The following is a 27998-nucleotide window of genomic DNA, read 5'->3' on the forward strand; positions in this document are numbered from 1 at the left end:
AAATTAGCTATCGCATTAATTAGATTTTGCCTTTTTGCCAGAGTTGATGTTTTGCCATAATAATAAATGCAAGTTTTAATTTCTGAGTTCACAGGAACTTGAAATGTATTTAAAGTTCATAAATATAGAATTAAATATGAATACATTGTTTTCTTTACTGTTTATAGTTTACATGTTGTTTATTTAGTAAATTATGGTGTATTTTCATTTGATGACTTTGAAACCATAGAAATTAAATATTTTCAAATCAGATATATGATATAGCATTTATCTTCATTTTAATTTCTTTTAATACATTATGTTTTAAAAGAATGCAACTGTAACAAGATTTACAAAAAAATATAAAAATTGTAAATATAGCATTATTGTTGTTTATCATTATGTTTATCATGTTTATCAGTCAGAGCTCAGACATAAATAAGTCTGAATCTGCTTTTGACTCATAGAGGTCTAAATTTGTAAGTTTAAGGATTTGTCTCCCTTTAATGCAAGACAAAATACGACTTTAATAATAAGTCAAATATTGTTAAGCAAGAAATGATTGACCAGAATCAAAAAGTTGCAAAAATATCTACTCCTACAAGTCGATAAGTTACCAAAATTGGTTAACTTCAAAACCCATGCATATTTACAAAAAGGTCATGCATCTAAAATAGCTCAAGTCCTTGTGAACACTCAGACAGGTTTTTGCTGTCATAGGTGGTGTACTTTGGCCACCAAGTCAAGTCAAGTTTTTTCATCAACATAAATAGACCTAAACAAGTCTGTCATTTTGTGACTTAGATAAGTCTAAAATTGAAAACACTTTTTTATAATAAATACATGTTTTGACTTCTTTAAGTCAAAAACAGAAATTGACTTGTTTATGTCTGAGCTCTGACTGTTTATTGGCTGTTATTACAATTTTTTCTGGCAATTAACATAAAGCTGAGAGAAATTAAAACAATAGTTCCATATGTAAATATATATGAATAAGGAAGCATATTTTAAATTCTATATCATAAATATGATTTATTGTATAGGATATTTGTTATTCTGCTCCTCAAAAAGGAGTGGAGATACTGGTGTATATCTGACATTAAATATAATTGGTTTTATTGGAATTGTAAGTAAAACATGTTAATTTTACAAGGTTAATTGATATGATAATAATGATAATAATAATAATAATAATAATTCTTTATTTAAAGAGGGTTACACAGTTAGCTATAAAGCTGATCTTCCCTGAGGCCCATATGTACTGGAAACTGCATTTCTCTCTCATCTACCAGAGCTCCACCAGAGTTGTATGTTTCCCTTCATTTCCTTTTATACCTTTGGACTGTAATTCCAATTGTAAACTGCATGGTGTTGCATCATAGCCTTATTTTCCCAAATTTCTATTTTTAGCACTCGTACAGTGATTCCCCAAGTAAATCGTTACCAGACAATAGATCATCGTCACCTTTATCAGTGTTACCGGGCGAAAATGGTAAGTGTCAAGTTAACAAAGGGAGTTTGAGGTTAAAAAGACCTCAGTAAGACAGCAACCTGACAATACAAGTTATTTTGAAAAAAATCGAATTTTCACGTATGAATAAGGGACAAGCTGAATGCAATATGAAATGCAGCACATGAACAAAAGCAAAATTAAATTATTTAACCTTTGATTATCCAAGAAAATTTAATCTTAGTTTAAAAAAAGGAGAGAAAATTATCAGTTTAAAGTTGTAAATTCTATTGAGATGTTGTTAATTGGAATATGTGATAAATGTCAGAACAAATCTTATTTCACCTGCCTTCTCAATGACAAAGGGGAATTTTCTTTTAATCCTGTAAAAATGGACAAACCTTGATTTATTGTATTTTGAACAAAATCTTAATACATTAGTTAATTTATTTTCAGATGATACATTCATAGGTGGTTACGGGGATAACAAAAATCTTCTTGTCTCATGTCCTGACGATTACCTGTCAGGGCGACCTCACAGTCCTTCACATGACCGTAGATGGAAATCAGATAAATATTCTTTGTCAGATTTTGTATTTATCAAAGTTTTAGGAAAAGGAAGCTTTGGTAAGGTAAGTACAATGATATAAGAACATGTGACATATTAGGAAGGTCATGGATTTAGCTACCAAAAAAACAAAGTGGTCAATACAAAAAGAGACAAAGTACTTTTTCTAGTAACTGGCCAATGTGAACTGGTTGTCTCACCTGCTTATGTGTTGAAAGTGTGCTAGCTACGTTTAAAATTCAATAAAAAAGAACTCAGTGCAATTTATATAGAGGTGAAATTGAAATAAACCAGTAGTATTAACATTAAATTTGAAGCCGTTGATTTGTCTAATAATTGTATATGTAGGGAAAATGTAAATGAAAAATCAGTGCCTTAAAAGTTGAAGTTTCTAAAAGAACAACCTTCATTGAGGTATCCCACATGTTGTGGCATAAATCAATGAAAGATCTGTGTTTTAAATCAAGTAAAGTTCAACTAAATGACACCTTAACAATTGTCCGTTTATACAATCTGGTGTGAAATGTTGGCTGTTCTATCTGTTAATTTGATACGGTCATGTCCTTTATATAGTTTATCTTGAACTTGCATCAGATATTTGCCACTGGGTGTAAATCAAACAGCAATCAGTAAATCTTCCACATCACTAAGGATTGCTTGCTTCATCACTGTTTCTTATGATTTGTTCTATTTTCAGGTGATGTTGGCAGAGAAGCCACTAAGGATTGCTTGCTTCATCATTGTTTCTTATGATTTGTTCTGTTTTCAGGTGATGTTGGCAGAGAAGCCACTAAGGATTGCTTGCTTCATCACTGTGTCTAACGATTTATTCTGTTTTCAGGTGATGTTGGCAGAGAAGCGAGGTACAGAAGAAGTTTATGCAGTAAAAGTTTTAAAGAAAGACGTTATAATACAGGATGATGATGTCGAGTGTACAATGACAGAAAAACGCATTCTAGCTTTATCGGCGAAACATCCTTTTCTTACGGCACTTCATTCATGCTTCCAAACTAGGGTCAGTTTACAAATATTTGCTAGAATTTTTTTTAGCTATGTTGCAATAGTGAAAGCAGGTCTAGTAACTCTGCCTTCTGTCTCAAAGGCTTTCATGAATAAAAGTTGTACATGCAAAAAACAGCAGTTTGAAACTTTGTACAAGTCGTATGTCTTATCATAAAAGATTGTTTAATGTTTGGTTTTATTTATTTTGTTTAAAATTCATAGATCATGAAATTGCAAAGATGTTGAAGTGGAGCATTGATTTATTGAAGAATTGTTATTTAGATATTTTTGACCTCTTTTTCAGGATCGTTTGTTTTTTGTGATGGAATATGTAAATGGTGGTGATTTGATGTTTCAAATACAAAGATCACGCAAATTTGATGAACCTAGGGCCAGATTTTACGCAGCAGAAGTAACGCAAGCACTAATGTTCCTTCATCGAAATGGTATTATATACAGGTTAGAAACATTATTACATAATTATCATTGATGAAAAAGGCACTCATCAGTTGAGTTTCCTTTGTATGTATGTGGATAGAAAGATCGTTCCAGTCAATCATCAATAAGATTGTGTCCGACTCCAATCATTTACATAAAAGGCAAAATACATAAAGTTGAATGGCTTGTAGGTCACTTTCACAGCACTCCTATTATATATTCTACAGTAAAAGTACATGTATGTTGTGAAACTATCCTAAAGTTAAGTAAATTTGCACATTAAAACAGTTACAAACAGCTATAAGCATTGAACAAAAAAAGATTGGAAAAATAGGAAAATCTATACCAAAACCTTAACAATGATACATAGATTAGAATTATATACGCCAGACAAGAGTCAACACAAAACTATAAGAGAAGCTATATAGAATATAAGTATTTTTTTAAAACCAAATAAATTGGGAAGTTGAAGAGCACTGAGAGACTGAAATTCTGAAAGTTGTTTTCAAACACCGTTACAGTAATCTATTCCTAGAGTACAATATCCAAAGTATTTAGTAATCTATTCCTGGAGTACAATATCAAAAGTATTTAGTAATCTATTCCTGGAGTACAATATCCAAAGTATTTAGTAATCTATTCCTGGAGTACAATATCCAAAGTATTTAGTAATCTATTCCTGGAGTACAATATCCAAAGTATTTAGTAATCTATTCCTGGAGTACAATATCCAAAGTATTTAGTAATCTATTCCTGGAGTACACATGCCCGTAGCTACGTTTACGTCAAAACGCCCGGGCGTACACTTGAATTTGGTAAAAAAAAAATCATCTAAATAAAAATAGATGAATTGGTAACAGTACATCAACCTTCTTAGTCTTTCTTCAATGGCTTGTAATTGCAAAAAACAGTGACTTAAATTATATATTTGTTCATTTTCTGTAAAAGTCTCAATCTGCCGTAAATTCTTTAGTACTCACTTTCCTTCTTTTTTTTTAAAGAAATTCATTATGTGCTAAGATTTGATATGTGGTTTGCAATTTTTGTTGGTAAAGCGATCCTAAATTTCGTCGGCAGTGCCAATATTAAAACTATGTACTCTACATTTAGGTTCATTATGTGGTTAAAGTTTTTAAGATATCAATAACTTTGTCAAATCTTCGTAAAATAGCAGAACATAAGTGTTAAATTAATTCTACAGACATTAAATATTATATGATGGTATATTGTTATGGGGAGCACAATATGCAGCGGTAGTTTGACTTTGAAATTTTTAGAAATAGCTGCCGTTGCCATGGAAACCGTAAAAATATAAAACAAATTAAAAGGTTTGTCACGTTTGTTTAGATCGACATTGATGTGACTTTTGTAGACGAAACGTTCGTCTGGCGCAAGTACACAATTTCAAACCTAGCACCTGGTTAATTTACATGATAAGTTTATAAACCTCCATATTTTGTCATGAAATGGTTCAAAAATTCCAGCCCAAGAAAAAAATAACTAATGAAAATATTTGATTTGTTTAAATCCTGTAATGGACTAATAAATGCATATACTTTTCGCGGGGAGAAATTCAAGGTGAGAACCAGTGTTCCATAGAGAACCCTTTTCAGATTTTAATATTGCACCTGAACAATTCAGAAAATTGATGATTTCATGTTAATGTAAAAAATTCGCAAATAAAAATGTGTTTTTGTTAATCATATTTTAAAGTAACTGGTTGAGACGCTTACTCTAAATTAAGCCAATGACCGTCATTACATTCTAAATAAACACAACAGAATTAAACATAAAAATAAACCATTTTGAATCTAGAGAACATTGTTATTGATGATTTTTCAATGACAGAAATGGTATGTCATTCTCGATAACTTTTAAACTTCCGGATTCTTCTCCCCCGCTAATCCACTACCAGCAGGTTCTTCGGCCTGGACCGGCTTGTGCCTTCAGACCCCTCAATGAGGTTCGGGTGTACCTAGCCATGCCACTGGTACAATATTCAAAGTATTTTGAAATCAGTAATTTTGACCATATTGATTAAAATGCATGTCAGCAAAAAAGTGCCGACTATTGGACTTGTGATATCTTCGGGGAGGAAATTTCCACCACTATTTGCAGGGACCCAGTGGTTGTAAGATACCAGAAATAGAATATTATACGCCAGATGTGCATTTTGTCTACAAAAAGACGCATCAGTGAGCCTGAACACCCAAATGTATGACTTGGTTCATTTACAGAAAAATGTATTGATGTTATAGAATTTGGAGAGGATCCTATGATATAAAAGAAATTACTGGATGTGCATTTATAGAATGTATTAGTGGAACAAACAATTCTTTGATATTATATTTCAATATTGTATTGTGACTTTTTTTCAGAGATTTAAAATTAGATAATATTCTACTAGATGCTGAGGGTCATTGTAAGATAGCAGATTTTGGAATGTGTAAAGAAGGCATGCATGAAAGTAAATTAACGCAGACGTTCTGTGGTACACCGGATTATATAGCACCTGAAGTGAGTTGACTGGTCTTGCATATATAAATAAGAAGATGTGGTATGAGTGCCAATGAGATAGGTCACAATTTGTAAAAAGTAAACAATTAAAGGTCAAAGTATAGCCTTCAACATAGGGCCGTGGCTTACACTTAACAACAAGCTATGAACCGCTTTAAATATATTTTTAAATACTTGGTTAGTTTTGATGCAGTATGTAGAAAAATATGATGGAATTGAAAGATGCAAAAAATGCAAAAAATGAAGCCAATTCTATACTGTGCAAACACCATCATACCACTAAACCTCAAAGAATCATAAACCAGATTCATTTTTATCCCTGGGGTTCCAGCTATAGTGGACTTCATGGTTATAAATGGTTAGGTTCAACACTTTGTTCTATTTTAAGCAAGACCCATCACATTAACCTCTTCTCATTCTGCTGTAGATGTTATATTTGTCACTGGACGATAAAAACCAATTACCATCTTCATCATTATTCTGTTAAATGGAAATTATTATACACTGTATATTAAACGTTTTTCAATTCCTGGGGTACCAACTTTTCTTAGAAATATTGAGGTACCATAGGTTATATAGCACAAATTTCAAATAGATTTGTATGCAGAATCTACCCCCAAAAATTACAAATGAAAATTTGTGTCTGAAAAAAGAAAAGACCCTGCAATTCTGTTTCTTTAAACCCTGAAATTGAAACAGATGGAACCTGTTCGGAACACTTTAACTGAGCACACCTATTCAATTATAATATAGCATAACATCCTTATATTAAAAATAACATGAAAATTACATATGTACAGATATTTCATTATTCATAAAAGATACCAAATAAAATTGAATATTTGCAAAAAGTATTTTCAGCAATTCCATTGATGCACATTTTTTGTAGATTTTACAAGAATTAGAATATGATGCGTCAGTAGACTGGTGGGCGTTAGGTGTATTAATGTATGAAATGATGGCGGGACAGCCTCCTTTTGAAGCTGACAATGAAGAAGATTTATTTGAATCTATATTACACGATGATGTATTATATCCAGTATGGCTTAGTAGAGAAGCTGTTGCAATTTTAAAAGGGGTAGGTATTATTAGGTGTTATATTAACATTTTTCACGGGAAACAATCATGGCACTAAGGAAAACATGCATGAAGTTCCCTGGTGGTAATGGGTAGCAACCACTAGGTATATGGGTTAGCATGTGCGGGTATATGCGTTAGCCAGTTAAAATAGGAGAAATGTAATAAGCCAGGGATAAAAGTAATAATAGATTATCAATGTTATTTCAAACAATAGGTTGTTTTACAGCTACAATCACATCAAAAGGCCTGAGAGAGGAGGTAGCAGAGAAACATTAGCCTGTTTGATAAACCTTAGATAACCTGTATTCATCATACTCAACTCATCTGAGAAAAACCTGTATCATTCAGTAGCAGGATAACATCGATTATAGGAAAACTTTGATAAAAAAGTGATAATGGGCGTTACATAACATGAATGTTAGTATTTCTCTCCAGCTTCCTCCATAAATGAAAATCTAACCCTGCTTGCCAGACAAGTGCAAAGCAGGGCATATTTAAAATATCTCATAAACATGTTATTTACATCTGAACCAAATTATCCACGTTACAGCATTACGATTTTTTTTTTGTTATTTTTACAATGAGTATTTTCTGTTGCAGTTCATGACGAAAAATCCAACAAAACGATTAGGCTGTGTGAAACAGCAAGGAGGAGAAAAAGCAATCTTAGTTCATCCATTCTTCCATGAGAAGATTGACTGGGAGGCTCTAGAACAAAGAAAAGTTAAACCTCCATTCAAACCAAAAATTGTAAGTTTATTTGGCAAAAGTACATAATGTCATTAGATTTTGAATGCTTATTTTTCTGATGAATTTGATCCACCAAAAAAAAAAAAATACTACCAAAAGGATTACTATCTCTTTGAAACCACTGATGGTAAACTCAATAAAATCAATCATTACATTGGTTGCAATGAATTACATTGATTTCCCAGTGAAATAACAACGTATAATTTCACATGTGAAATAAAGGTGGTTATTTTTTCACTCCTTTGACGTCATACAACAATAGTTGTCAAGACATCGATGACATCGGATCAAAACATATTGTGAATGTGTAGAAAAAGTTATAGTTCCTTACATTTTCTACTTTAATTTTGTGTAAAAAAAGCCATTTGCCAATGTAATAAAATGAATACTGTAAACCAATTTATTTTTGCGGATACTTTATTTCGCGTTTTACTCTTTCTAGACCACTTCGCGGATATTTAATTTCGCGATTTTCTAATTTACTTGATGCATTTTAATAAGGAAAGATCAAATTTTTACATATTCGCGACGATTTATATTCACGTTATTTTCTAAAAGTCGCGAAAAATAAATCACTCGCGAATATATGTTGGTTTACAGTAACTAATCAAAGAGTTCAAATATCGAAAAATATTCAACTCGTGACCGAACAACACTGATAGTCAACTCATGTGCTGTGCGCATTCGTGAATTAATGTGTTGTTCAGTCACTCGTTAAATGATTTTTTCTATTTGAATTCCTCCATTAGTTATTCTATAATTATAAAATCAGAACTATCAAAATTGTTACTCCATCAAATTTTATGTTTCTGCAGTAAAAGAGAGCCAAAGGGAAATTCAAACTCATAAAAGTACAATCTGGATGATGCCATTGAAAATAAAAACATAGAAAAAAAACTCAGAAGACAGACAAAAGTTTTCAACACACAACATAGAAATTAAAGACTAAGCCACATGAACCCTGCCCTTTCCATAGAAAGGTAATCCAAATAAGAAGAAGATATCACAATAGATAGGCTTCCAATCATAGCACTTGATAATGGGAGTTGATTGGGAGAAATTATTTGATTGTCATGAGGTTTGAATTATTTTAGACTACAAAGATTAATATGTGTTGCATTAAAGTGAAAAACTGAGTAAAGTTTGATTTTAACATATTGTCATATTCTTTTAATTTTCAGAAATCTAAAACTGATGCCAACAATTTTGACAAAGACTTTACTTCAGAAGAACCAACGTTGACCCCTGTTGATCCCTCCGTTGTCAAGGCGATTAATCAGGAAGAATTTAGTGGATTTTCTTTCATTAATCCAGACTATGGAAAGACATTACAGGCCTCTGATATCCATTAACACAGGAGGAAACAATAAATTGCCAAGTCCACGTCTTTCTGCATCTAGTCATTATTCATTGTAGTTGTCCTATTTTATGACATCACTTCAGCATCCGTCAACTGTCTGCAGCATCTCTTTTAAAAAAAATTCAATCCTAATGGATTCGTCCTGCATATGAATGAAATATTTGACTTTAGACATTAAAGAAACAATAATCAATCAATCAAATCAGATCACAGTTTTAAAATTATTTATATTACATTTTTGTCTTTATTGTTTTTGAATTGATAGACATGTGATTCTCATAAACAAAAATATAATAAATTAGAAATTCCTAATCACTTACACTTTAATATATATTTATTCGAATCAAGAGGTGAGCAGTACATGTCATTTTTATAATTCTTGTTTTTTATGATTTATTGTTTTTATGCATATTAGAAGCCGTTTCTTTAATTGATATTGAACAATTTTTATGGCTATTCTCATTGACAGTTAAATGATTGTAATTAAAATTTTTAATTTATTTATTAAATTACGACAATGTTACAGACTCCTAAAATCATGTGACTTATCTTACAGCAGGGTATACAGATTCAGCCATTAAAGTTTCTTGCTTACCTGGACAACAGGTGCAAGTGATCTAATAGCATTACTTGGCATAAAGAAACAAATCTTTATATGAAACAGACAACGGACCTAATTAGGTTGCAATCACGTTTAATGTGATGAATTTTGAAATAAAAGCTTGATGTATTTGAAAGAAACAAACTTGATGATATAACTCTGGTCATCATATTGTATAGTTTGAGTTAATCTGTGTGGTGAATTTGTATTTTTCAATTCATTACAATTCTTCACTGTTTGGTTCAACTTCAACTTTTTTTGCCCTAGCAACTGGTTTTGCATTAAGGTCTAATTTCAAAAAAACTTGTATTTTTTCATTGGTATTTTTCAGTATCCAAGTATTGATATTGTACAACACATCTATGTTTTAGGTCACTGTGACCTAATATCACACTTGAAAAATTAGTGATAAGTGTACAAATAAATTGATTTCTTGTAAACTTGATGTTATATTTACTATTGTTTTTTACCACTGTAATCCTTCTATATACGTTAGCTAATTTGTACAACACTGACTCCCTCAACTTACACATTACTGTCCTGGTTTATTTGAGTGAGATAATAATTAAAATCATATTGAAAAGGAATTGAAGTTCAGTTTTTTAGTTGATGTCAGATATTACCACAACTTGGTCGAAACTTAATTTTCTTTTGTTCTTTAATACAAGTGGTCAATTTTTACTGATTTCAGCCTTTGCTGATGCAACAGTTTAGTTCAGATAGATTTTTATTATTCCGTCAGATGTCTTTACCCTTATTTTAGATTACGTCATGATATCAGAAGTGTAAATGACAGTTTAGCAATTGATGTGCAATAACTACCGGTTTCTTTATTCCAAAATTGGCACAGATCCAAATGAAGTTGTATACCCATGTGGTTGATAGGTCATAATGAATATATTATGTGTTCACTTCAAGTTCAACATCTTAAACTACAGATTGATAACATTTAAATCTTTGAATATAATATTATAATTTATTTGGAAAAATATTTTGCAGATCTGATAAATATGTGCATTCATTTTTTGATCCATGACTGTTTTGTTTTTTGTACTTTAAATTAAACTATTCTTAGTTGTAAAAAATGAAATTTTATGTTTTCTGAAATATGCATAGATTGGTCAAGAATTGTAATAACAGACTTTCATGGAACAAGCATTCTTCATGTAGCAATATACAGTGGTTGACCATGCCATGTGACTATAGTCAGTTTCATGGTATAAGTCATGTGACTATAGTCTGTTTCTTTGAATGTATGATCAAATGTTTACCGATGTGTTGATTTTAATAGAGTATTTGTAAAAATCTGATGTTTTCAATGAATGGGGGTGTGAATTGGGAATTCATGTGTTTATCTAAGTGATTGAATGCCTCAGTTTTATCTCATTTTGTTATCAGCTTTAAGTCATCATTGAATGATTATAAGATTATTTCATATGGTTCTATAGTCTATATCATTGAATGAAATATTGACTGAAATTTATAGTCTGTTTCACAGAGTAAATGAGTAAATGAAACGATTGTATGTTTTTTGACTGTTAGTTTTGCTATTGTATTGTATACTTGGATGGTTGTTATGATAATATTTAATAATGAATAGATGTACGAAAACACTTTATAAAATTCATACTTGTAGTTCGAATGTTTAGCTTGGAATTTCAGCAGTTCCTAAGAACCAAGTTAGTTGAAGTTGTGCACATTCCATGGAAAGACTATTAAATTTGTACTGGTTTGTGAATCAAAGCCAATGGCAAAATGATACATCTTTATGCAGGCCAAAATAAAACTACACAAGTCTGTAATATTTCATTTTACTTTTTGGATTAACAAAATATTCTGTTTAAAACATTTTGGTTTTTTTATTTGGATCTTACCAAATTATTTGATAACCATTTGAAAGATCTGTTGCTCCCATATTGCTGTACCGAATATATTCATACAGATACATATATAATACTGAATGTATTTTAACAAATGATCATAATTTATTACATTTTTAATTACAATTCTTGCATGTGTTTGTTTCTGATTACTGTAACATGCCATCGTATTGTACAGATTTTTATCAGACCTCACCAGTTAAACTGATCTTAATCCAAAGCATTACTGGAAAAATGATTAAAATCGTACATCAACATTTTCTAATTGGCTCTCAAAATGAAACATTAAGATGCACATGTATGTGATGGTGCTTGAAATATAGATCTGATCATGTTAAACTACTAGGGCAATCTAAATGGCAAACACATTACAGCTAATTTCCTAATGCTTGTAGAGTAAAACTTTGTTTGGCTTGCCTTTTTTGTTTGTATAATTGTTTATTCAAGATTTGTAATTAAAATTGACATCTCCAAACAATATATATGACATAGTTAAAGCTGTATATATCATATTTCAATTCCATTGGACATTTTCCCAATACAATTGTACAATATACAAACAAAGCAAGCCAGCTAACCAAATCTTCATTTACATAAAATAGGAAATTAGCTGTAAATATTCTGAAATAATAGCATTTAAGGATAGATTTATACAGTCAAGCATTAGAAATGATATTATAAACATTGTCACAATTCTGATATTAATGTAAAAGATCATCAAAATCTCATTTTTATGACGGTAAATTTTTGAGGAAAACTTGTTTAGTATATTTGAAAAGTTTAACAGTTTTCCTTTATCAGTTTGATGAAAAAAAACTTCACTGTATTTCTCCAAATGTCAGTATTTGTTCACAGAATTTTATGTTTCAAAGAGGCATTATTTGATTTCAACATTGAAACATGAACTCATTCCATTGGCTTAAGTAATAATGTGTATGATTTGTACTAAGGGAAGTAACTGTTCAAAGGGAGATAACTGAATGAGAATTTTCTAAAAATGGGAAAAATATGTCTTTTTTTTTAAATAGTGATTTGTACATAGTTTTATTAATATATTCATGGAATAAATGTGGAATGTATGTTTGAATAAATGTGTTTAATAAATGGTTGATATTTGTGTGACCAGAATGAAAATTCATCTGTATGTAAGAATCTGTAGTTAAGTTTTGTAAGATGCTGACTCATTCATTTTATCATTCTTTACTATTAAAAGGTGCATGTCAAAATTTCTTAAAGAATTAATGTATAATACCATCTATACATGTATAACACTTGTTATTCTGTAAAAACAAAGTGTACATGTAACATAATGATACATGTGTTTCTAGTCAGTACATGTGTAACACTTACATTTTTCAATCAAATGTACACATGTACAACTGTCAACACTAAATCTTTTAAACAAATTCACACATAATTTTTTTAATATACATGTTCAAAATGTACACACATGCCTGAAACAGCTGTTGAAATTTATAAAGGCTGGTGTTCAGAATTGATCAAAACCAAGATATTTGTACTTTTGTTCAACACTTAATTTATTGGTTCACTTATACTAGGAAATATTTATTACTTTCTTTTAAATAGGATAAAATTTTGCTGTTTATGTTAATATTCCAATATATGTACATTTATGTTGATACACAAAAGAGTTAATACTTATCCAAAACTGATAGTAGGTATAAAGGTGTTTATTTATGAAGAGTAGGGTTAAGAAAATATTGAAGTCGTGCACAGTTGTGTTAACACATGCATGACATGTTCAGTAAGGGAAGTACATGCACATGTTGACTGTGTTAACAAGGTACTGTTTAGTATGAAGTACATGCACATGTTGACTGTGTTAACACAGGTACTGTTTAGTATGAAGTACATGCACATGTTGACTGTTAACACAGGTACTGTTTAGTATGAAGTACATGCACATGTTGACTGTTAACACAGGTAGTGTTTAGTATGAAATACATCTTATTGGCAGTGTTAACAGGGTACTGTTAGTTAACAACTGTATCATATTGGCCATGTTCTCACATGTTATAGATGGTATAAGCATTTGGTTGATACTAGTCATTTAAACTATTCTTAAAAGTTTGTTGCTTCCATTATAAATGTTCACACACAAAGGTTTAATTTATTGTCACTTTTTCCTTTATTGTCATTTTAGATTTATCCTGAATCAGAATCATATAAAATTAGTAGAACATTTGACACAATATTATTAGATGCTGACTGTAAACATATATCACAAAAATTATAACTCTGTAAAATTGAAATTTAGTAATTGCAGAAAAAATTCTTTGGTTTTGAAGTATTATTGAATTCAGCTGCTTTAGTCTAAAAAATTTATTGAGAGTCTTGATCAAATTTAAGGGGGTATAACTCTTTAAATCAATTATGCGTTTGTAAAAGTCAAGTTTTGTCAATGTATTTTAAGCATTTACCTGAAACAGATTGAAAATAATCTATGTATCCAAGAAGCTTAGAACATATTAATGAAAATGGTTGACACAAACGTACTGATGATTTTAAGAGTTATTTCCCTTAACCTAGGTCTACCTCCTTAAAACTTGTTTGATGTCAAAATCAGAAACACACAATTTTTGGATATTTTTAAATGATTTAAGAATATTTTGTGTACTGTTAGTTTCTCAAATAAGAAACAAGATGATATTTCATAACTTGTAAATGTTTACAACAGTCTGAAGGACAGTTGTCATGTCAAATGATTTACAATATCTGATTTATAATGCAGAATCCGTCTAGGCTCTGAAGATCTAGTCATCTTTGCTTGTGCAAATTATTGTGGATATCTATAGTCATTTTTTTTATAGGTACATATTTTTACAAATGCATTTAAGTGCTAAGAATTTAAAGATATTATAACATTGTATATTGTAAAATTAACAATTTGGGAAATATTTAATTTTGAATCCTAAATAGTAGCTATGAATAACAATAATAAGGTTTTAAAAAAATGAATAAAATCTTCAACCTTATTCAAACTAACAACAAATATCATTTGTTATTATGACTTAGTTGTGACGATTTATTCCAATTTATCAATGGAATAACAGACATGATCTATCATTTTTCTGTGATTTTATAATTTTGGCATTTTTTTTTTTACAGCAACATTACTGAAACTATTGCTACTAATATGATGTTCATTTTACAAATAATTTTCATTTAAAAAATCATTATCTTTACAGCTTCAATCTTGTGCAATATTACCATGTACTACAAACATTTTGTACAACTGTGTATAGTTAGTCTAGCTAGTATTGGGCAAAAATGTTTTTATTTTAGATTTTCAGTCCTGTTTCATAGATTTTTAAAACTTCTTTTTCTTTTGTAAAAAGAAGTAGGTGAACATAATATAAGATTTTGTATGAAGAACGTCCAATGTAAAAATTTTGAAACATGACTGAGAAACTAAATATGACTTTATTTGGCCTAATAGAATCATTTTGGTGGAGATTTTTTTTCCTTTACACCTTTATGAATCTCCCATGTTAACAGAGTATGTATGAGTGTATATTTTTGTCTCTTTTATACTTAAAGCTTTCTGTATCATTTTAATCAGCAGACATTATATAGATGGTACATCCATGAATGATAGTTGATAAAAACAAATTCCTGACTTGTTATATTAAAGATTGAATCTCTTATTGAGTTGATTATTCATAAAAAAACAGTGTTATTGGGACAAATTATAGTGATTTAAAACGGGTATTGTTTAATATGAATTTTTTTAATGAATTTTAGTTTGTTTATTAAAGAAGATTGTCAATGAGACAACTCTCTATAAAAAACCAAACAGGGCAGCAATTAATTATAGGTCACTGTACAGCCTTCAGCAATGATCAAAGCCAATACCACGTAGTCAGCTATAGAAGGCCCAAAACTTAGAAATGTAAAACAATTCAAACAGAACACTAAAAGGCTAATTTATGCACAAAATGATGAATTAAAAAAAAATGTAACAAACAAACAATAACCACTGAATGACAGGATTCTGACTTGGGACGGTCACATACACATGATACAGAATGTTAGTGGGATCCCATTCTCTTACCTGGGACTTTAGTATAACACAAACAAAAACTATGTGTCTTAAAAAGAACCTGATACAATGTATATGAGTTTGAATTGTCTTTAAAACTTTTACTCTTGCAGATATGTATGAAAAAAAGTTAAAATAACAAAAATACAGAACTCTGAGGAAAATTCAAAACGGAAAGTCGGAAGTCAAATGGCAAAATTAAAAGCTCAGACTCGTTGAATCATTGGAAAACTGTCTTATTCTTGACGGGTCAGTGCAAAGTATGTTCATATTCAATAATGTAATAAGTCGTTCGATATAAAGTAAAAGATGGTATGATTGTAAATGCTACAACTATCCAGCACAATCCTAATGAACCAGATTTAAGCAACTATAGGTCAAGGTACAGCTTTTAACATTGAACTAAACCCATAGCACATTGTCTCCTACAAAGACCAAGACATGACAAAAGGTAAATTGAAAAAACAAAAATGCCTGATTTATGAAAAAATATACAAAAACAACCTCTGAGTTACAGACTCCTGACTTAGGACAGTCACCTATAAAATGTTTTAGAGTTAACATGTTTGTGAACCCTACACTCCCTCTAACCTGTTGGGACTTTATTTGAGAAACGGTCAGTCCAATAGAAAATTAATAGTTCAAATACATATTTTTTTTTCTTACAGAAGTAGGTTAACATATAAATTGCAGCAAAACACAATCTGTAATCGATTTTTCAAATGACAATTTTGTTGAATAACATCAATTCTACTAATCACTTGTCGCTGTGGTTAAATGATTTTCATTGACGTTTTATACGACTGCAAAAATTGAAAACTTTTGGGTCGTATATTGGTATTACGTTGGCATCGTCTTCTTCATCGTCGTGGTCGGAATACATTTGGTTTTCGTACTCTAACTTTAGTAAAAGTAAATAGAAATCTATTGGTCCTGTTTTAAAATTGGTCTACATGAAGGTCTAAAGGGTCCAAAATAATGCTTGATTTTAACAAAAATTGAATTCTTGGGGTTCTTTGATATGCTGAATCTAAACATGTACTTAGATTTTTGATTATGGGTCCAGTTTGCAAGTTGGTCCAAATCGGGGTCCAAATTATTATATTAAGTATTGTGCAATAGCAAGAAATTTTCAATTGCACAGTATTGCGCAATAGCAAGAAATCTTCAATTGCACAGTATTGCGCAATAGCAAGAAATCTTCAATTGCACAGTATTGCACAATAGCAAGAAATATGTAATTCCACAATATTGGGCCATAGCAAGAAATTTTCAATTGCACAGTTTTGCGCAATAGCAAGAAATATTCAATTGCACAGTATTGTCCCGTTTTCAAATTGGTCTACATCAAAGTCCAAAGGGTCAAAAATTAAACTTTGTTTGATTTCAACAAAAATTGAATATATGGAGTTCTTCAATATGCTGAATCTAACCATGTATTGAGATTTTTAATATTTGGGCCCTGTTATCAAATTGGTCCACATTGAGGTCTAAAGGGTCTAAAATTGAACATTATTTGATTTCATTAAAAATTGAATTCTTGGGGTTCTATGATATGCTGAATTTAACCATGTATTTAGATTTTGGATATTAGAAAATAGTAGGTAAATGTCCAATTTAAAATTTTTAAGTTTAAGTTCTTAGACCACATTCATTCTGTGTCAGATACCTATGTTGTGTCAACTATTTAATCACAATCCAAATTCAGAGCTGTATCAAGCTTAAATGTTGTGTCCATACTTGCCCCAACTGTTCAGGATTCGTCCTCTGCGGTCGTATAAAGCTGCGCCCTGCGGAGCATCTGATTTGTAGTTTAGGTAACCAATATACAGGTGACCTCAAGCTGAGACATAATTTCCTTTAACACTTTAGTGGACCACACGGCCTTGAATGTAGAAGAGTTTATGATTTCATTCTTACGAACTTTAATAATTAGAATCAATTAGTCAATCTCCTATATCTTTACATAGCAACGGGTAAAAGATAAGGTTGTCACTTATATATTTAGAATAATATTTGTTGTTAAATATTGTAATAAATAAACTCATAGTTGATTGTTTTGAAAATAGAAGTTTAGTGGTTCGATTGATGACTGGCAATTTCTATGCGAGAAGGATATATAAAAAGTAAAATAACAAAAATACCGAACACTAAGGAAAATTATAATCTTAAAGTACTTTATCAAATGACAAAATCAAAGGCTTTAACACATCAAACGAATGGAAAACAACTGTCATATTCCTGACGTGGTACATGCATTTTCTTTAATAGAAAATGGTTGATTAAAACTGGTTTTATAGCTAGTTAAACCTCTGACTGTTATGACAGTCGAATAATGTTCCATTAAATTGACAACAGTGTGTGAACAAAACCAACCGATATTAAAACCCAAGCACTTGTCTTCCTATATACCTTAATAAAGCACATTTAGTAATATAGTATGTTTTTCAGAAACAAGTGGCTATGGTAAAAATGTCAAAAAAAAGAGGTACAGCAGTCAACATTGTGTTATAATCTGAATCATAAAAAGTTAAAAAAAAAAAAAAAACCCGAACTGCTGGGAAAACCCAAAACAAAAAGTGTGTTATCAAATTCCAAAATAAAAAGCTTACACACATCAAACGAACGGATAACAGTCAGCTGTCTCATTCCTGACTTGGTACAGGCATTTTCTTACGTAGAAACTGATTCCCAAATCTACACAATTAAATAGTTTCATATTTTTTTTAAGTTTTAACTGCTTTATGAATTTCGAACAGCGGTAAACTACTGTTGCCTTTATCAAGCAGGATTTGTGGAATGAATGTGAATGAGACAGTTATACATTTGTACAAATGATGGTAGAACTGGGCATTCTCAAATAGACATACATCAGACGATACAAGCATGCATAATTCAATGTTTATTCCGCTGAACGTTATGCAACATAATTCCTGTTGCATTTATTTAATATAACTTTAATGATTTAAATTTCAATTATGCAGTTTTACAATTATTTACATATCTGCACGTTACGAAATTCATCTTTTTTACCAAAACACCGATATAAGTATTTTCGATGACTGGAAGCTAGTTCATAGACCACTGCAACTCACTGCATAAAAAAATCACGGTTCCCATGACTAAAATATACGTAAAAAGTCATGACAACGTGAAGCCGTTTAAGGCAAGGGTTCAGTTGTGGTTGGTTTGTATCTATAAAAGAGCTCTATCAAGTTTAATGTTCTTTTGTGACAGCAAGATCATTGACCGAATAATTCTGTTGCAGTTAAGGAATCTTTATATCTATGTTTTATTTCTCCACTCGAAACAGTTATATTTAATCACTTAAAGCTCGAGTCTTGCCTAGCATTTTAAATGACTAAACTGAAAGTTGAATAAACGAGTCATAGTAATGGAATCTGTTCCTTTACAAAAATTTGCAGAAATTTGTGGTCTATATTTGTGACCTATTCAGACACGGTCGCAAAAAGACATGACCCATAACAAACGGGGAAAATCCAAATGCTCAAAAACATCGATCAAATGGAAAACAACTGTCAAATTCCTGACAAAAATGAAAGGGGCAGATGGAATGTTACATACAACAAAGTTCTGTTAGAATGTATGAGATGAGGATGTTGAGCGACAGGAAATCATCAATACATTTTTGTTTTACCTTACAGAATAAAGTAGGGTCGAACGAGATAACGGGTGAAAATTTCGAAAACCACTGGAGCTTAATGGTATATCAAATAGTGATTTATAGTAATAGTGAAATATACCCTTGCAACAGGGCACCAATGGAACTCTCAAAAGTTGTTATTATAATTCTTAACACAAAGATCTTGGTACACGATTTACACGACAGATATGATTCAATTTTCCAATTCACACCGGTGTATCTGCGAATCTATATACCCTGCACATCCAAACAGACGCCCACTTTGACAAGGCAGTGTTTTATTGCTAGTCAGAGGAAAACAAAGCGAAGACCTCGAAATTAAGAGATGCAGACTGTCATTAGAATCATTTCATTTGTATTAACTATATAAACTGCAATGCAAAGTTAGAAACTTCATATAGTATTTTGTAAACAACAAATGCTGTTATCTGAACTTGGGGAAAATTTACAATATGTTTTTATGCCAGGCAATGGGCTTAGCGCGAGAAGGAAGACGTAGACACTCTTTCCGTATGGATTAAGGCTTTAAGGTTGTTGATACAAATCAGAATTAAGAAACTGAACGGGTCTATCAATACCCAAGCTACGTCAATCTTTAAAGACCCAAATGTTGCAAAACACTTATCCTACCTACATGACAAATATGTTGTTGTCCTCGCAGATAAAGCCCCAAACATCATTGTTTTTGTATGTAAAAACTCATTAGATTAACTGCTTGATAAATGAATTAGGTATTGACAATTCACTTGGAAACTCAACATATACCCTTACGACACTTACCAAAGAGGAAATCCTGGATAATCATAGGTCTGTTCTATGTTCCTTTGGAATTTCAACCAAAGATGAGGAACTCGATCTTCCATCACTGTATTTGATACCTAAACTACATAAGTGTCCTTACAAACAACGGTATATTGCTTGGTCTTCCAAGTGCTCCACGAAACCTCTTTCTAAATTATCAACATCTATTTTATCAGCAATCAAAGCCGGGCTTCAAAGCTATTGTGAAACTGCCTATTCTAGAGGTGGCGTGAATCAGATGTAGATACCAAAAAAACCAAAAGATCTTTTAGAGTACATACAATCTGACTCTCTTTCATCTTGCAATAGTATTATAACATTTGACTTTTCTAGACTTTACACAAGTATTCCACATTTCAAACAAAAGGACAAATTGAAAGAGGAGTTGGTATTGCTTTCTTTCATAAAAAATAATGGCCAACGTAGATACAAGTATCTTGACTAGGGAGGGATAAATCCTACTTTGTAAAGGATCACTCTGATTCAAACAAAAAAATCTCTGAAACTGACATTATCAAGCTGTTTGATTTCTTGATTGACAACATATTTGTTTCGTTCGGAGGACGTGTTTTTCAACAGACTGTCATCATTCCAATGGGAACCAATTGTGCCCCTCTTCCTACCGACTTGTTTCTTTATTATGATGAGGCTGACTTCATACACGAACTTCTTAGGAAGAAAGATAAGAAGTTAGCAATATCCTTTAACTTTACTTTCCGCTATATAGATGAAGTTCTCTCACTAAAAAAAAATCAAAATTTGGTGACTATGTTGAACGCATCTATCCCATTGAACTAAGATAAAGGATACAACAGATGCAGTTAAGTCGGCCACATATCTTGACTTACATTTAGAAATTGACAATGAGGGTCGGCTGAAAACAAACTTTACGACAAAAGAGATGATTTCAGCTTTCCAATTGTGAACTTTCTATTTCTAAGTAGCAACATTCCATCAGCACCTGCATACGGGGTATATATCTCCCAATTGATACAATATTCCCGTGCTTGTATTTCCTATCATGATTTTCATGATAGAGGGTTGCTGTTCACAAGGAAGCTATTAAACCAAGAGTTCCAAATGGTGAAGTTGAAATCATCCCTTCGTAAATTTTACGGACGCCATCATGAGTTGGTTGAGCGTTATTGAATATCCGTTTCACAGATGATATCGATTATGTACCTTACGTGGTAACTACAAATCCCTTTTCTTTCATTAATGTGACCTATCGATTTAGACTATTTACCAGATTTGTTATAACATGAACAACACGACAGGTGTCACATGTTGAGCAGGATCTGCTTACCCTTCTGGAACACCTGAGATCACCCCTAGTTTTTGGTGGGGTTCGTGTTGCTTATTCTTTAGTTTTCAATGTTGTATCATGTGTACTATTGTTTGTCTGTTTGTCTTTTTCATTTTTAGCCATTGCGTTGTCAGTTTATTTTCGATTTATGAGTTTGACTGTCCCTCTAATATCTTTCGTCCCTCTTTTTCAATATTATAAAAGGAAAGATATTGTACTGATATAGATAAGATAATTTAGGTAATAGTTTCCCTTTATTAAAAGAGACATATACACAACCAAAGACATTACATCAGACAAATAAAGCATCATGGTATGGTTGAATAAATGTTATTTTTAAAAGACTTGGAATTGACCATACAAATGCTATAAATGCTCCATTTTATGAATCCCTATACACATTTAAGAAGTAAATAAAAACCAATCTATCAATATTGTATGTTAGCTGTTGGTAACAACAACTACATCAAATGTCAGACAGTAAACGGAAAACCATTTATATAAAATAAATTTTGGTAATGAAAAATATCTAACATTGATCAAGAATTTTGAGCTTAGAAGAAGTTTTACAAAGTTACTTGTATCTTCTCATAAGTTACAAATAGAACAAGGTAGATATCAGCATATTCCCCGAATTTGTTGCAATTAAACAGAAAATGAGCCTCATCTTCGGCAGTATTGGAAGAATATTTATAACATATTCTCTGAATTCGGGGAATATGCTGATATCTACCTTGTTCTATTTGTAACTTATGAGAAGATACAAGTAACTTTGTAAAACTTCTTCTAAGCTCAAAATTCTTGATCAATGTTAGATATTTTTCATTACCAAAATTTATTTTATATAAATGGTTTTCCGTTTACTGTCTGACATTTGATGTAGTTGTTGTTACCAACAGCTAACATACAATATTGATAGATTGGTTTTTATTTACTTCTTAAATGTGTATAGGGATTCATAAAATGGAGCATTTATAGCATTTGTATGGTCAATTCCAAGTCTTTTAAAAATAACATTTATTCAACCATACCATGATGCTTTATTTGTCTGATGTAATGTCTTTGGTTGTGTATATGTCTCTTTTAATAAAGGGAAACTATTACCTAAATTATCTTATCTATATCAGTACAATATCTTTCCTTTTATAATATTGAAAAAGAGGGACGAAAGATATTAGAGGGACAGTCAAACTCATAAATCGAAAATAAACTGACAACGCAATGGCTAAAAATGAAAAAGACAAACAGACAAACAATAGTACACATGATACAACATTGAAAACTAAAGAATAAGCAACACGAACCCCACCAAAAACTAGGGGTGATCTCAGGTGTTCCAGAAGGGTAAGCAGATCCTGCTCAACATGTGACACCTGTCGTGTTGTTCATGTTATAACAAATCTGGTAAATAGTCTAAATCGATAGGTCACATTAATGAAAGAAAAGGGATTTGTAGTTACCACGTAAGGTACATAATCGATATCATCTGTGAAACGGATATTCAATAACGCTCAACCAACTCATGATGGCGTCCGTAAAATTTACGAAGGGATGATTTCAACTTCACCATTTGGAACTCTTGGTTTAATAGCTTCCTTGTGAACAGCAACCCTCTATCATGAAAATCATGATAGGAAATACAAGCACGGGAATATTGTATCAATTGGGAGATATATACCCCGTATGCAGGTGCTGATGGAATGTTGCTACTTAGAAATAGAAAGTTCACAATTGGAAAGCTGAAATCATCTCTTTTGTCGTAAAGTTTGTTTTCAGCCGACCCTCATTGTCAATTTCTAAATGTAAGTCAAGATATGTGGCCGACTTAACTGCATCTGTTGTATCCTTTATCTTAGTTCAATGGGATAGATGCGTTCAACATAGTCACCAAATTTTGATTTTTTTTTAGTGAGAGAACTTCATCTATATAGCGGAAAGTAAAGTTAAAGGATATTGCTAACTTCTTATCTTTCTTCCTAAGAAGTTCGTGTATGAAGTCAGCCTCATCATAATAAAGAAACAAGTCGGTAGGAAGAGGGGCACAATTGGTTCCCATTGGAATGATGACAGTCTGTTGAAAAACACGTCCTCCGAACGAAACAAATATGTTGTCAATCAAGAAATCAAACAGCTTGATAATGTCAGTTTCAGAGATTTTTTTGTTTGAATCAGAGTGATCCTTTACAAAGTAGGATTTATCCCTCCCTAGTCAAGATACTTGTATCTACGTTGGCCATTATTTTTTATGAAAGAAAGCAATACCAACTCCTCTTTCAATTTGTCCTTTTGTTTGAAATGTGGAATACTTGTGTAAAGTCTAGAAAAGTCAAATGTTATAATACTATTGCAAGATGAAAGAGAGTCAGATTGTATGTACTCTAAAAGATCTTTTGGTTTTTTTGGTATCTACATCTGATTCACGCCACCTCTAGAATAGGCAGTTTCACAATAGCTTTGAAGCCCGGCTTTGATTGCTGATAAAATAGATGTTGATAATTTAGAAAGAGGTTTCGTGGAGCACTTGGAAGACCAAGCAATATACCGTTGTTTGTAAGGACACTTATGTAGTTTAGGTATCAAATACAGTGATGGAAGATCGAGTTCCTCATCTTTGGTTGAAATTCCAAAGGAACATAGAACAGACCTATGATTATCCAGGATTTCCTCTTTGGTAAGTGTCGTAAGGGTATATGTTGAGTTTCCAAGTGAATTGTCAATACCTAATTCATTTATCAAGCAGTTAATCTAATGAGTTTTTACATACAAAAACAATGATGTTTGGGGCTTTATCTGCGAGGACAACAACATATTTGTCATGTAGGTAGGATAAGTGTTTTGCAACATTTGGGTCTTTAAAGATTGACGTAGCTTGGGTATTGATAGACCCGTTCAGTTTCTTAATTCTGATTTGTATCAACAACCTTAAAGCCTTAATCCATACGGAAAGAGTGTCTACGTCTTCCTTCTCGCGCTAAGCCCATTGCCTGGCATAAAAACATATTGTAAATTTTCCCCAAGTTCAGATAACAGCATTTGTTGTTTACAAAATACTATATGAAGTTTCTAACTTTGCATTGCAGTTTATATAGTTAATACAAATGAAATGATTCTAATGACAGTCTGCATCTCTTAATTTCGAGGTCTTCGCTTTGTTTTCCTCTGACTAGCAATAAAACACTGCCTTGTCAAAGTGGGCGTCTGTTTGGATGTGCAGGGTATATAGATTCGCAGATACACCGGTGTGAATTGGAAAATTGAATCATATCTGTCGTGTAAATCGTGTACCAAGATCTTTGTGTTAAGAATTATAATAACAACTTTTGAGAGTTCCATTGGTGCCCTGTTGCAAGGGTATATTTCACTATTACTATAAATCACTATTTGATATACCATTAAGCTCCAGTGGTTTTCGAAATTTTCACCCGTTATCTCGTTCGACCCTACTTTATTCTGTAAGGTAAAACAAAAATGTATTGATGATTTCCTGTCGCTCAACATCCTCATCTCATACATTCTAACAGAACTTTGTTGTATGTAACATTCCATCTGCCCCTTTCATTTTTGTCAGGAATTTGACAGTTGTTTTCCATTTGATCGATGTTTTTGAGCATTTGGATTTTCCCCGTTTGTTATGGGTCATGTCTTTTTGCGACCGTGTCTGAATAGGTCACAAATATAGACCACAAATTTCTGCAAATTTTTGTAAAGGAACAGATTCCATTACTATGACTCGTTTATTCAACTTTCAGTTTAGTCATTTAAAATGCTAGGCAAGACTCGAGCTTTAAGTGATTAAATATAACTGTTTCGAGTGGAGAAATAAAACATAGATATAAAGATTCCTTAACTGCAACAGAATTATTCGGTCAATGATCTTGCTGTCACAAAAGAACATTAAACTTGATAGAGCTCTTTTATAGATACAAACCAACCACAACTGAACCCTTGCCTTAAACGGCTTCACGTTGTCATGACTTTTTACGTATATTTTAGTCATGGGAACCGTGATTTTTTTATGCAGTGAGTTGCAGTGGTCTATGAACTAGCTTCCAGTCATCGAAAATACTTATATCGGTGTTTTGGTAAAAAAGATGAATTTCGTAACGTGCAGATATGTAAATAATTGTAAAACTGCATAATTGAAATTTAAATCATTAAAGTTATATTAAATAAATGCAACAGGAATTATGTTGCATAACGTTCAGCGGAATAAACATTGAATTATGCATGCTTGTATCGTCTGATGTATGTCTATTTGAGAATGCCCAGTTCTACCATCATTTGTACAAATGTATAACTGTCTCATTCACATTCATTCCACAAATCCTGCTTGATAAAGGCAACAGTAGTTTACCGCTGTTCGAAATTCATAAAGCAGTTAAAACTTAAAAAAAATATGAAACTATTTAATTGTGTAGATTTGGGAATCAGTTTCTACGTAAGAAAATGCCTGTACCAAGTCAGGAATGAGACAGCTGACTGTTATCCGTTCGTTTGATGTGTGTAAGCTTTTTATTTTGGAATTTGATAACACACTTTTTGTTTTGGGTTTTCCCAGCAGTTCGGGTTTTTTTTTTTTTTTAACTTTTTATGATTCAGATTATAACACAATGTTGACTGCTGTACCTCTTTTTTTTGACATTTTTACCATAGCCACTTGTTTCTGAAAAACATACTATATTACTAAATGTGCTTTATTAAGGTATATAGGAAGACAAGTGCTTGGGTTTTAATATCGGTTGGTTTTGTTCACACACTGTTGTCAATTTAATGGAACATTATTCGACTGTCATAACAGTCAGAGGTTTAACTAGCTATAAAACCAGTTTTAATCAACCATTTTCTATTAAAGAAAATGCATGTACCACGTCAGGAATATGACAGTTGTTTTCCATTCGTTTGATGTGTTAAAGCCTTTGATTTTGTCATTTGATAAAGTACTTTAAGATTATAATTTTCCTTAGTGTTCGGTATTTTTGTTATTTTACTTTTTATATATCCTTCTCGCATAGAAATTGCCAGTCATCAATCGAACCACTAAACTTCTATTTTCAAAACAATCAACTATGAGTTTATTTATTACAATATTTAACAACAAATATTATTCTAAATATATAAGTGACAACCTTATCTTTTACCCGTTGCTATGTAAAGATATAGGAGATTGACTAATTGATTCTAATTATTAAAGTTCGTAAGAATGAAATCATAAACTCTTCTACATTCAAGGCCGTGTGGTCCACTAAAGTGTTAAAGGAAATTATGTCTCAGCTTGAGGTCACCTGTATATTGGTTACCTAAACTACAAATCAGATGCTCCGCAGGGCGCAGCTTTATACGACCGCAGAGGACGAATCCTGAACAGTTGGGGCAAGTATGGACACAACATTTAAGCTTGATACAGCTCTGAATTTGGATTGTGATTAAATAGTTGACACAACATAGGTATCTGACACAGAATGAATGTGGTCTAAGAACTTAAACTTAAAAATTTTAAATTGGACATTTACCTACTATTTTCTAATATCCAAAATCTAAATACATGGTTAAATTCAGCATATCATAGAACCCCAAGAATTCAATTTTTAATGAAATCAAATAATGTTCAATTTTAGACCCTTTAGACCTCAATGTGGACCAATTTGATAACAGGGCCCAAATATTAAAAATCTCAATACATGGTTAGATTCAGCATATTGAAGAACTCCATATATTCAATTTTTGTTGAAATCAAACAAAGTTTAATTTTTGACCCTTTGGACTTTGATGTAGACCAATTTGAAAACGGGACAATACTGTGCAATTGAATATTTCTTGCTATTGCGCAAAACTGTGCAATTGAAAATTTCTTGCTATGGCCCAATATTGTGGAATTACATATTTCTTGCTATTGTGCAATACTGTGCAATTGAAGATTTCTTGCTATTGCGCAATACTGTGCAATTGAAGATTTCTTGCTATTGCGCAATACTGTGCAATTGAAAATTTCTTGCTATTGCACAATACTTAATATAATAATTTGGACCCCGATTTGGACCAACTTGCAAACTGGACCCATAATCAAAAATCTAAGTACATGTTTAGATTCAGCATATCAAAGAACCCCAAGAATTCAATTTTTGTTAAAATCAAGCATTATTTTGGACCCTTTAGACCTTCATGTAGACCAATTTTAAAACAGGACCAATAGATTTCTATTTACTTTTACTAAAGTTAGAGTACGAAAACCAAATGTATTCCGACCACGACGATGAAGAAGACGATGCCAACGTAATACCAATATACGACCCAAAAGTTTTCAATTTTTGCAGTCGTATAAAACGTCAATGAAAATCATTTAACCACAGCGACAAGTGATTAGTAGAATTGATGTTATTCAACAAAATTGTCATTTGAAAAATCGATTACAGATTGTGTTTTTGCTGCAATTTATATGTTAACCTACTTCTGTAAGAAAAAAAAATATGTATTTGAACTATTAATTTTCTATTGGACTGACCGTTTCTCAAATAAAGTCCCAACAGGTTAGAGGGAGTGTA

General features: G+C 31.6%; 1 protein-coding gene across 8 annotated transcripts in view; it reads left to right on the forward strand.

The window, feature by feature from the left end:
- LOC143069485 (calcium-independent protein kinase C-like) overlaps nucleotides 1-15291 on the forward strand; it is a 51999-nt gene extending 36708 nt beyond the window's left edge. For 5 of the 8 annotated variants that reach the window (XM_076244149.1, XM_076244153.1, XM_076244148.1 and 2 more), the window contains 8 exons: nucleotides 1390-1471; nucleotides 1886-2061; nucleotides 2839-3012; nucleotides 3304-3458; nucleotides 5816-5954; nucleotides 6844-7032; nucleotides 7635-7784; nucleotides 8966-15291. In XM_076244149.1, the coding sequence (XP_076100264.1) occupies nucleotides 1390-1471; nucleotides 1886-2061; nucleotides 2839-3012; nucleotides 3304-3458; nucleotides 5816-5954; nucleotides 6844-7032; nucleotides 7635-7784; nucleotides 8966-9136 (1236 nt within the window). In that variant the 3' untranslated portion in view covers nucleotides 9137-15291. The remainder of the gene's footprint in view (nucleotides 1-1389; nucleotides 1472-1885; nucleotides 2062-2838; nucleotides 3013-3303; nucleotides 3459-5815; nucleotides 5955-6843; nucleotides 7033-7634; nucleotides 7785-8965) is intronic. The other 3 variants (XR_012976414.1, XR_012976412.1, XR_012976413.1) reach the window with 3 other exon arrangements.
- The last annotated feature ends 12707 nt before the right edge of the window (nucleotides 15292-27998 follow it).

This window comes from Mytilus galloprovincialis, chromosome 3 (genome assembly GCF_965363235.1).
Source record: "Mytilus galloprovincialis chromosome 3, xbMytGall1.hap1.1, whole genome shotgun sequence".
Classification (NCBI taxonomy): Eukaryota; Metazoa; Mollusca; class Bivalvia; order Mytilida; family Mytilidae; genus Mytilus; species Mytilus galloprovincialis.